The sequence below is a fragment of the Loxodonta africana genome, chromosome 5 (genome assembly GCF_030014295.1).
Source record: "Loxodonta africana isolate mLoxAfr1 chromosome 5, mLoxAfr1.hap2, whole genome shotgun sequence".
Taxonomy (NCBI): domain Eukaryota; kingdom Metazoa; phylum Chordata; class Mammalia; order Proboscidea; family Elephantidae; genus Loxodonta; species Loxodonta africana.
In genome coordinates this window covers 104691934-104704548 of record NC_087346.1, presented here as the reverse complement: position 1 = coordinate 104704548, position 12615 = coordinate 104691934, and the positions used below count along the sequence as shown (strand labels likewise).

The following is a 12615-nucleotide window of genomic DNA, read 5'->3' as shown; positions in this document are numbered from 1 at the left end:
CAGCTGCTAACCCAAGGGTCAGCAGTTCAAATCCGCCAGGCGCTCCTTGGAAACTTTATGGGGCAGTTCTACTCTGTCCTATAGGGTCGCTATGAGTCGGAATCGACTTGATGGCACTGGGTTTGGTCTTTGGTTTTTGGAATAAAAGACAACAATAATGAAAACTAAAAAAGAGAGAGAGAGATTTGACTTACATCAGAAATGACTTATGACAAAGTCGTCAGAACAGAACCCTGTTTTAAGTTGGGGACTGCCTGTACAATCCGATTTACTGATCACCTATTTGGTTCTGAGCACTTCAGTCATTATATTTTCCATTTAGGCACCCAAAGTGTTTAGCTTTTCTTTACCTTTAACAAAGGAAAGAGTACAACTATGTTGATGTTGTTGGGTGCCATCGAGTCAATTCCGACTCATAGCGACCCAAGAGGACAGAGTAGAACTGCCCCATAGGGTTTCCAAGGAGTGGCTGGTAGATTCAAACTGCCAATCTTTTGGTTAGCAGCCTAGCTCTTAACCAGTGCACCGCCAGGTTTCCAGTACAACTATAGCTCCACCTTCTTAAATAACAAAATGTCACCAGATTTTCTTTGACACGAGGAATGTATAAGAACAAGGGGAAGAGTAGACAACATGAAAAAGTCTGAAAAATCCCTTCTTTAAGCACTCATTTACTCCTCAGGTTTAAAATAATGTAAAAAGACCTTAAGAGTTGAACTAAAAATTAAATGTCAGGTTATGAGACTAAAAAAGTTCTGCTATGTATGTTAACAAAAGGCTTAATATCCAGATTTGGTTATATGTATTAACTGCAACTGGTAATGAGAGTTAAAACAGTAACTGTTATTGTGGTGATAAATTCCATTGTCTTATGGTACTGTGACAGCAGTTACACAGTGTTTTACCCTGGTAAATCACCTGAATATAAACTAACAGGTGTTAAACAAACCAAAGCATTACATAAGCATACCCAAACAACAATATGACTAGTCATATTGTACACTGAAAAATGCAAGGATTTTGCTGAAAATCTTACATGAAAGTCTTTCTGTTGTTTCACTAAGTTATTCACAGCACATGCCACTCATCCTATACCAAAAATATAATGAAACTGCTCCAGATAGTCTCAGACTTGCTGGTCCTTCTATTTTACTAAAAAGGTAAAGCATATATGAAAGTTTGATCTATGATCCAAACAAAAGGCCTAAAATGACAACGTATAAATACTTCAAGTTGTACAAAACTCTGGACTTCTCACAGAAACATACAAAACTTCCTGCTTCCGGACAGCTCATTATTTGGTTCAAGTCTTCACATTCCTTTATTAGTCATGACTCTTCAGAAAGCTTTCATTCCCTATTGTTTGAATAATATTGGACTTTTACAATGTTGCTAGCCAGATTTACAAAAAACCTTATCAAATGAAGAAGCCATGCTAGGGTTCACGGCCCAAGAAGGGACTTAGATTACTGCGAATCCTCAGTAACCTGAACAGAGTGTGTCTATCATGTAGATTTTTAAAAAATTAGTTGTAAACGGTAAATCTTTCTGCACATTTTAATTATACATTCGTTATATATTGTATCATAAACAATTACAGGAACTTGCCATTAGTTCCGCAGAAACTAACTCTGAAAGAAACTGGGAAGACCTGGCGTATGTGTGAAAAACACAAACGAGAGTGAACCTCCATCCTGATGGTCACTGCAGTTTCCATGGCCCAGATCTGGCCTCCGGAACATATGTCACTAGTCTCAAAGGCAGAGAAGGAGAGACCCGCAGGGTAACTGGATGAGAAAACAAGGGAGGGGCACCTCGAAAATACGTGTACTTCACCCCAAAGCTGCAGGTAGCCCGCAGAGCAGATTCCGAAAGAAAAACCTTCGCTACTGGGATCCGTCACATTGCCCAGGCCTGTGGGGCCTGCTAAAAGGGGTGTGTGGGGCGAGGAAGGGCAGTGTCTGTCCCTACTTGGGAAACCCAAGCAAATGAAAATAAAGCAAGTTCTCACTTCCTGGTCGCCTTCTCTTGCCGAAGGCCCCCGACAGAAGCGGACACCGAGGGGGAAAGGGGCTCCCGAGGTGTAAGTGGGGCCCACCCATGGCCGGCACCTCCCGTCCTCGCCCTCACCCTCCTCCGGGCCTTACACGGTGACGTGACCGGAGCCGCGGACCACCACCGGGTCCGGAGAGTACTTGAGCAGCTGCTCCTCCAGGGCCCGCTCCTCGTCCTCCTCCTCCTCATAGATCTCGTCGAAATCCGCCATCCCGAGCCTCCGCGACCCCTGCCCAAAGGGGCCTGACTCAGGAGCTGGGGCGGGGGTCCGGGCTGGCGAGGCGGCGGAGGCTGAGGGGAGTTGCTGCCGCCGGCTCGGAGGCCGCGGAGTTCGCTCTAGGCTGTCTCTCGGCTCCGGCTACAGAGGAGATGGGGTCCCGGCCGTCGCCGCCGCCATTACCATCAGCAATAACAACACCAACAATGTCAACATCCGCCCGCCCCGGGGCCGACACCTCCACCAACACCACCGCTGCCGCAACAGCAGCAGCAGCAACTCAGGCAACCACAGCAACAGCCCGAGCCACCCGCAGCGGGAGCAGCCGGCTACGACATCGCGAGACTTCCCGGGAGTGCGGGCAAGCGCGTGGGCGCAAGAGCGGGCGGGCGGGCGCGCGCACTTGGCAGCCTCGCGCGCTCCCAGGCCGCCTTCCTTCCTCCACTCCCACCGCAGACTCCGCCTCGGGCGCGCGCTCCCGCCAGCGCGGCCCCGCCCTCCTGCCCCGGGAAAGGGGCGGCTCTGGGGAATGGCAGCGATGACCTGTTACCCAGCACAGTGCGGAGCGTCCAGTGGAGCGTACAGTTCCCCAAAGTAGTCTCTAACCAAAACAAACAACGAAGAATAAAGCCCTGGTTGGAATTGGAAAATTTATCCCGCATATGATAGCCAGTTTATCTAATAATCTAATCTCTCTTTTCATCAGACTTTTCGGACTGTGAACCGGGGTCTGTATTTTCCCAATTTGAGGAGCCAAACAGACACAGTGCAAACATTTTTGTCCACTTTACTACAAGATTTTCCAACACATCTCCAAATTCATATATCTTGCCCTATTATCCCCTTAAATACAGTCCAACTTATGAGGCCAAGTCCCGAAATCTTCTTTCAAGAAAGATCACCGTAGTAGCGCCAGGAAATGAAATGGATAATAATTCTCTGGGTTCTAGATTCGAAGATGCAGTTTCCTGCCCCAACTCTCCCCCCCTCCCCATAATCAGTTTTCTTTCTTTAAAAGCTTAAAGAATTCCTTTCAACTCCCTCCACCCCCGCCCCGTCCTCCGCAAAAATAAAAAAGATTGATTTCCGTTTACCTGCCTAGACCTCTGGTCAAGGCGTTAGGGTCATCTCGGGTACTTGATCTCAGAGCCAAGAACTTGCCCAGGCAAACAAATACTGCAGGGGCAGGAGTGGACTCCTGAGGACAGAGTCCTGGATAGTGAGAACATACTGTGAGGGGAGGAAGGAAGAGTCCCACCCCACCCGGGTTCACATCAAGGTAGTTCACTTAAGATGCACCATTTGTTGAAGAGGAGATTGTGCAAAGGAGAGCAACGAGAACAGTGAGAAATGACAATCTCCTCTTGGGAATGGTTGAAGGAAATAAGCAGTCAGCCAAGAAAAGAAGGAAAAACACAGCAGGTGTACCAGACTTGTATCCCTCCCCAAAATGCATTTATTCATTCAGCAAATTTTACAGAGCTCCAGCTAATTGGCAGGCAATGTGCAAGTGTGTGAGCATGTGTATGAAGGAGGTACAGTCCCAGCCTTCCAGGAGTTTATTTACCTTTAAGGCAAGCAGTTATAATTCTCTACCAAGTGTTCCTAGTCAAGTATACCCTTTGTAGTCTACTTGATTCTGACTCCTAGAGAAGTATACAGATGGTGTTAATGGTGCACACAGGAGGCAGCTTAGTCTGGTGGTTAACGCATTACGCTCTGGACCTGACTGCTTGGCTTTGCATTTCAGCTCTGCCTCTTACTATGTGACCCTGAGCAAGTCATTTAACCTCTCTCTTCCTCTTGTGTAAAATGAGGATAATAATAGTACCTACACGTCATGGATTGAATTGTGTCCCCCCAAAATGTGTGTCAACTTGCCTAGGCCATGATTCTCAGTATTGTGTGTTTTGTGACCTAAAGTAATTGTCCTATGTGTTGTAAATCCTAATCTCTGCCTGTGGTTCATGAGGCAAGATTAGATGATGTTAAAGAGGATTAGGGTGGGATGCAACACCCTTACTCAAGTCACAGCCCTGATCTGATGTAATGGTAGTTTCACTGGGGTGTAGCCTCCATCACCTTTTATTTTACAAGAGATAGAAGGTGAGAGAACTGAGCAGAGAAGGGGGGACCTACCACCACCAAGAAAGAAGAGCCGCGAGCGAAGCGAGTCCTTTGGACCCGGGGCCTATGCGCTGAGGACCTCCTAGACCCAGGGGAAGATTGATGAGGACCTTCCCCCACAGTGAAGAGAAAGAGAAAGCCTTCCCCTAGAGCCGGCACCCCAATTTTGGACTTCTGGCCTGAATAAATTTTAGTTTGTTAAAGCCACTTGTGGCATTTCTGGGATAGCAGCACTTGATAACTAAGACACTATGTCACAGGGTTGCTCTGAAGGTTAGATCCATTGCTGCCCAGCCGATTCCAACTCATGGCAACCCCGTGTGTTACAGAGTAGAACTGTTACATAGGGTGTTTTTAGCAGTGATCCTTACAGCTCGGAAGACAGGCCTGGGAGATTTGCTTCTGAAATGTCATAACCTTGAAAACCCTATGGAACACAGTTCTTCTCTGACACACACGGGATCCCCATGAGTTGGAATCGACTCAACAGCAACCAACAACAATAACAATAAGCTTTACAGAAGCAGATCACCAGGCCTTTCTTCCATGGCACTGCTGCATGGGTTCAAACCACCAACCTTTAGGTTACCAGCAAATCACAAACCACTTGTGCCACCCAGGGACTTGCTCTGAAGATTAAATGTCTTAATACATGTGAAGTGCTTAGAACAGTGCCCGGCACACAGGCGACATTGAACAAACTCTAAGGCCCCATCCAGAGTGCCCCCAGACTCTAGAAGGATCATTGCAATTTTTGTATTTGTATAGTGCTTTACGGAAACCCTGGTGGCTTTACAGTTTTTGATGCACATACATAATAAAACATGTAATATTCCCCCAAGAACTCTGTAAGGTAAGCAAGGAGAAATGTTATTTATTACTTAGTTTCAGAGGTGCTATGTGACTTACCCATATGACTATTTTTTTTTTTAGGACAATCATGTTAATTTAATGAATTTGAGAAAGTATGTTTCCACAAGTACATTGCCACAAGGAAATCATTTTCCAAACATGATACAAAGTATTTTACAGACTACATTTTATAAAATTATTATGACTGATATTTATTTATTATTTTTAATAATTTTTGTTGTTGAGAACATACACAGCAAAAACATACACCCAATTCAAGTTTCTACATGTACATTTCAGTGACACTGATGACATTCTTCGATCACATAATTATTTAATGATCAAACTCAGGGCTTCAACTCCAGCGCACTGGGTAAGCCAAACTCTGAATTTCCTTCTTGGCAGAAACTAGGAGGTAGTCTGCACTCAGTAGAAGGTGCAGCTGCAAACGGGAGGGTAAGAAGAAAGAACAAGAGGAAGGAAGGTCAGCATGTTCCTAGCCAGCCCGCATTCCGTGTGCTGTGGCTGTGAATTTACCTTTCTGCAGAAACAGTGGCCAAGGTAAGAGGCTGGCACCCCAAAGTATCTAAATCATCACGTAGCTGACAACTCCTCAAGGGCAGAGGAAGTCATGCATAGCTACGTAAATCTCCAGCGCTCTCCACAGTTCCTGCTTCAGAACTCAGTAAATGTTATCTGAATTGAGATATATTATTACTAGTGCTATTTCCAGAATATCATGAGTTCCTTAGGCTTCAGAGGACTGTGTGAACCTCACCCTTATCTTAATACCGGTTCAATGTGGGAGAAATGTTCTTTTTCTAAGATCTATTCAACAGAGAAATCTTTGTAACTCCCACGGCCTGAGTGTAAGGTAGGGCTGCCTTATTTTTGCTCTTCCTATTTTGCTCTTCTGTTTCCTGCTTTGCAAAAAACCTGTCAGAGCCAGCAAAAAGGTGTGGGACCTGGTAACAAGGCTGAGAGGGTGAGGGAAGATGAGTCAAACATTTTCCTGATGACAATTGACATCAGAACTCCAAGCTCCACGCCCGACCTCCTAGAATCAGGTTTCCTGTCAAACTCCTTCCCCCAATCACTTGTGGAATGAACCACAGTTTTTCAGTATCTTTTCCCTCTGTCAGGTGCTCTCCTGTTCCCTGCTAAGGGCCCATCCCTGCATGGACATCTCTTCTTTTGAGTTCCCCTTTATACTCCTGCCTCACGCACTTTCACATTTACCTCCAGAGCAGATGGCTCAAACGGAAACCGGATAAAAAGAACCAAAAAAAAAAAAAACCCAGTTGGCATCCAGTCAGTTCCAACTCATGGCAACCCCCTATGTGTCAGAGTAGAACTGTGCTCCATGGGGTTTTTTTGTTTGTTTGTTTTCAAATAATTTTTATTGAGCTTTAAGTGAACGTTTACAAATCAAGTCAGCCTGTCACATATAAGCTTATATACACCTTTCTCCATACTCCCACTCATTCTCCCCCTAATGAGTCAGCCCTTCCAGTCTCTCCTTTCGTGACAATTTTGCCAGTTTCTAACCCTCTCTACCCTCCTATCTCCCCTCCAGACAGGAGATGCCAACACAGTCTCAAGTGTCCACCTGATACAAGTAGCTCACTCTTCGTCAGCCTCTCTCTCCTACCCATTGTCCAGTCCCTTCCATGTCTGATGAGTTGCCTTCGGAAATGGTTCCTGTCCTGGGCCAACAGAAGGTTTGGGGACCATGACTGCTGGGATTCCTCTAGTCTTAGTCAGACCATTAAGTCTGGTCTTTTTATGAGAATTTGGGGTCTGCATCCCACTGATCTCCTGCTCCCTCAGAGGTTCTCTGTTGTGCTCCCTGTCAGGGCAGTCATCGGTTGTGGCCGGGCACCATCTAGTTCTTCTGGTCTCAGGATGATGTAAGTCTCCGGTTCATGTGGCCCTTTCTGTCTCTTGGGCTCATAGTTATTGTGTGACCTTGGTGTTCTTCATTCTCCTTTGATCCAGGTGGGTTGAGACCAATTGATGCATCTTAGATGGCCGCTTGTTAGCATTTAAGACCCCAGACGCCACATTTCAAAGTGGGATGCAGAATGTTCCATAGGGTTTTCAATAGCTGATCTTTCGGAAGCAGATTGCCAGGCCTTTCTTCTGAGGTGCCTCTGGGGGGACTTAAACAATCAACCTTTTGGTTAGCAGCCGAGTGTATTAGCCATTTGCACCACCCAGAGACTCCAAAAAGAAGAAAGGTAAGTAAAAAAAAAAATCCAAACAAACCAACAGGATAATGTCTCAGAGGCTTCATGAGGTAACAAATCTTCAGTTGTTTTTAAGACAAATATTCCTAGATATGAAAACATCCAAGTTCTGCCACTGCCTAGCTGAATGATCTTGGGCAACTTTCCGAACCTCCTTTTCTTATCCTAAAATAGATCCTAAGTCATGGGATAGTTATCATGTAAACTCTCATTCATTCACTCATCCATTCATTAAACAAATATGCATCAAATGATTCCTATGGGCCACACACACTGTGCGAGGCAGTGCTAAAGCACAAAGGCAGTAAACAAACACTGTCCTGCCTTCATTGAGCCTAAAGTTCATTGGAGAAGACAGACAGATAATTATAAAAGTAATCAACTAATTAGAATTAAGATCAGTCCTGTGGAGAAGTACAGGGAACCATGAGAGTAGTTAACAGACCTAACTCACTCTGAGAAAACAGGAATTATTTTGGGGGGAAATGACATTTAAGTCAATGAGCTAAGCAAAGGTATGGGGGTGGGAAGTAGAGAGAAGAGAGGAGGAGCCAGTTCCAGGCAGTGGGAACAGCATGTTTAAAGACCCTGATGCAGAAAAAACCATGGTCCAAATGAGGTACAAGCCAAGGTCATTGTGGCTGGACCATAGTAAAGAAGGCAGAGCCAAACTTGAGATGTGGTCAGAGCGTGGGCAGAAAGTCAAAGGCCTGCAGTTCATCAATCTAAACTGAGGATTTGAAGCAAGAAAGTGACATTATCAGTTACACATTTTAAAATCCCCAAATGAGAGACTAGTGATCCAGCCTACCTGACATGCATGACCCCTGTCTTCTGAAAACAGCACACAATGCTTTCCCAAATTTTCATTTTGGTAAATCATATCTCCCTACCCTCAGTACATGTGGGTTGGGTTAAGTGGCCCATAGCTCCAATTTCAGGGGTGGACATATGACCTAAGGTTGATCAATCAGAAGGCATGGGCTGTCCTGGGGCACACTGATTGGTTCGAATAAGTACAGCTTCAGACAGAGCCAGTGAGATTTGATTTAGGGCTTTTAATAGCACTACTGGGAAGGGAGTAGGGGGAAACCAACTCTTTTTTTCTGTGCACGTACCAGTAGCCATCTTGTTCCTGCAATCGTAGAAACAGCCCCAGAATTACGCCAACATTATAGAAAACAGGGCCAGGAGACAAAGTAAACATTAACTTGGCCTTGATGACCTTGATGACCATGATTGAGTCCCCTGAAGTTAGCCACACCTAAAGATCTCCCAGATTTGTAGGAGAGGATGAAGAATTCAGTTGAGGGAATGTGAGATACCCAAGCGAAAATAGACAGACATCCAGTAGAACATAGATAGATGGACAGAGATATTAAATGGATGAATAGATGAATAGGTGGGTGGATGGATGGATAGATAACTAACACAGAGAGGGAAAAAGGGAGAGAAAAAGAAGGAGGGGTTCAAAAGAGAAGTCTTGGAGGGAAATAATACATTTGGGATCCATCAGCTCTTAGATGGCAAAGGTGACCAAGACACCTAGAGGTGAGATGGCCTAGGGAAAGAGTGAAAGGTAGGAGGATGTGTTGTTGTTGTTGCTGGTAGGCGTTGTAGAGTTGGCTCCAACTCATTGCAACCTTGTGTATAACAGAATGAAACATTGCCTGGTCCTGTACCATCCTGGTAGCCATTAATATGTCTGAGCCCATTGTTGCAGCTGCTCTGTCAATCCATCTGATTCAAGGTCTCCTTTTTTTCACTGACCCTCTGCTTTACCAAGGAGTCCTCATGGTGCAATGGTTAAGTGCTCAGTTGCTAACCAGAAAGGTAAACTGTTGAAACCCACCCAGTAGCTCCACAGGATAAAGACCTGGTGATCTGCTCAATAAAGTTTACAGTCTAGAAAACCCTTTGGGGCCGTTTTACTCTGTCATATAAGGTCACTATGGGTTGAAAATCAATTCGACAGCACCTTAGAACAGCTTTACCAAACATGATACCTTTCTCCAGAGATGGTTCCTCATGATGACATGTCCAAAGTAAGCAAAACAAAGTCTCCTCATCCTCACTTCTAAGGAGCATTCTGCTGTACTTCCTCCAAGACTGATGTGTTCATTCTTCTGGTAGTCCATGGTATACTCAATATTCTTTGCCAACACCACAGTCCGAATGCATCGATTCTTCTTTGGTCTTCCCTTGTCATTGTCTAGCTTTCACAGGTATTTGAGGAAATTGAAAATATCATGACTTGGGTTTCAGGTGTACCTCATTCATCAAAGTGACATCTTTGTTTTTTAACCCTTTAAAGAGATCTTTTGCAGCAAATTTGCCCAATGCAATACGTTGTTTGATTTCTTTACTGCTGCTTTTGTGGGCATTGATTATTGATCCAAGAAGAATGAAATCATGTTGTTTACTGGTCTACTTGTAAGGATCATTTTTGTTTTCTTTATGTTCTAGTTAAAGAGGATATGTTGTTGTTAGGTGCTGTCCAGGCATTTTTGACTCTCAGTGACCCCATGTGACAGAGTAGAACTGCCCCATACACTTTTCTTGGCTGTAATGTTTACAAGAGCAGATCACCAGGCCTTTCTCCCACAAAGCTGCCGGGTGGGTTTGAACAGCCAGCGTTTCTGGTTAGCAGCTGAACACTTAATCATTGCACCACCACGGCTTCTTAAAGAGGACATAGGATTAAGAAATTTCAATTATTAGAGATGAAGAGAAGAGGAGAGACTGACAAAGAAGACTGAGAGGAGTAGCCAAAGTGGTGAGAGGTAAACTGAGGGTGTAGTATCACAGAAGCCAAAAGCTGCAGAGGTGGCATAAGATGGGAACCAGTGTCCACTTTATTTAGGAAACTAGTAACACTGGGTATATTAGTTTCCTAGGACTGCTGTAACAGATTACCACAAACTGGGTGACTTCAAACAACAGAAATTTATTCTTTCACACTTCTGGAGGCTAGAAATCCTTATTCATGGTGTCAGCAGGTCCAACCTCTCTCCGAGGTTCTAGGGGATAATTCTTCCTTATCTCTTCCAATTTTTACTGGCCTCAAGTATTCCTTGGCTTTTGGTAGCATAACTCCAATCTCTGCTTCTATCTCCACATGGCTATCTTTCCTCTGGGTCTGTTAGTCTATTTATGTGTCTCTTCTCCTCGTTTTATAAGTCTTATCGGATATGGCCCACCAGAATGACCTCATGTTAACTGAACTAATTACATGAACAAAGACCCTATTTCCAAATAAGGCTACCTTCACAGGTATTACAGGTTATGACTTGAACATATCTTTTGGGGAACAGAATTCAATCAATACCCCTGGGGAAGGACTCAATTTTCACAACCAGGATCTTGACTGATAGTCAACACAAATCTCCTTCGTACTATAAACGTATAGAATTCCTAGATTAAATATAACCATTAAAAAATAGTGATACGGGGAAGCATAACTCCTCACTCCTTAAGTGTGGGCAGCACCTACTGACTTCTTTCCAAAATGTAAAGTGTGGAAAGGGGGGGAAGGGGAGACTAACTTTACAGTGGAAAAATCTGACAAATATTGACAGCCAGGTGATCAAATTCAACATCAACAGTCATAAATCACGTTGATAATATGTACTATTGATATGATGTGATGAAAATGGCACTTTTCCACTCTGATCTCTCTCGCAAAAATTCTTAAACCTAGTCTGCACGTGAGAAAAACATTAGGAAAAATACAATAGTGGAGCATCCTACAAAATGCCTGAACAATGCTCTTGAGGACTGTCAAGGCCATCAAAAACAAGGAAAGTCTGAGAAACTATCACAATCAAGGGGCGCTTAAGGAGATATGACACCTAAATGTTATGTGGTATCCTTGATAGGATTCTGGAACAGAAAAAGAGCATTAGGTAAAAACTAAGGAAATTTAAATAAACTATGAACTTAATAATAATGTATCAATATTGGTTTATTAATTTTAACAAATATACCTTAAGATATTAATAATTGGGGACATAGTACAGGGGTACTGGGGAACTCTCTGTACTATCTTTTCAATTTTTTTATAATCTAAAACTGCTGTAAAAAATAAAGTCTATTAAAAAATAATAATACGGTAGTATGTAGCTGAGTTCGAGAAGAGAAATTCCTTAGTGCAAGAAACAAACATAAGTATAAACTTCAGTGATAAGCTCATAGACTACACTCTGGGTGTTACAAGTTGAATTATGTCCCCCGAAAATGTGTGTCAATTTGGTTAGGCCATGATTTCCAGTATTGTGTGATTGTCCACCATCTCGTGATCTGATGTGATTATCCTGTGTTGTAATTTCTAAACTCTATGATGACATTAATGAAGCAGGATTAGAGGCAGTTTTGTTAGTGAGGCAGGACTCAATCTACAGGATTAGGTTGTATCTTGAGTCAATCTCTTTCAAGGTATAAAAGAGAGAATTGAGTAGAGAGGAGGGGGACCTCATTACCACCAAGTAAAAACAGCCAGGAGCAGAGTGCATCTTTTAGACTAAGGTTCCCTGCGCTAAGAAACTCCTAGGCCCGGGGGAAGATTAGTGACAAGGACCTTCCCCCAGAGCCCACAGAGAGAGTAAGACTTCCCCTGGAGCTGGTGCTCTGTATTAGGATATCTAGCCTCGAAGACCAGTTAATACCACTAAGGCCAAAGAAAAAGAAGTTGAAGGTTTTTACCAACTTCTGCAGTTTGAAATTAATCAAAAGTGCAATCAAGACACATCGATAATTATTGGCAATTGGAACTCAAAAGTTGGCAACAAAGAAGCATCAATGGTTGGAAAATATGGCCCTGGTGATAGAATTTTGTAAGACCAGTGACTTCTTCATTGCAAATACCTTTTTTCACAACATAAATGGTGACCATACACATGGACCTCACCAGATAGAATACACAGGAATCAAATCAACTTCATCTGTGGAAAGAGACAATGGAAAAGCTCAATATCATCAGTCAGAACAATGCCAGGGGCCAGCTGTGGAACAGATCATCAGTTGCTCATATGCAAGTTCAAGTTGAAGCTGAAGAAAATTAGGACAAGTCCACGAAAGCCAAAGTACAACCTTAAGCATATCCCACCTGAAATTATA

At 43.7% G+C, this 12615-nt stretch overlaps 1 protein-coding gene across 3 annotated transcripts in view; it reads right to left on the bottom strand.

Moving 5' to 3' along the window:
- Window positions 1-2618, bottom strand: part of CHIC2 (cysteine rich hydrophobic domain 2) — a 65880-nt gene extending 63262 nt beyond the window's left edge. For 2 of the 3 annotated variants that reach the window (XR_010322099.1, XM_003415882.4), the window contains exon 1: window positions 2148-2611. Coding sequence is in view for 2 of the 3 variants with exons in the window: in XM_003415882.4 (XP_003415930.2) it covers window positions 2148-2266 (119 nt within the window). In the remaining variant the exon portion in view is untranslated. Of the gene's footprint in view, window positions 1-2147 lie in introns of all 3 variants that reach the window. The other variant, XM_064285793.1, reaches the window with a different exon arrangement.
- Window positions 2619-12615: the final 9997 nt, after the last annotated feature.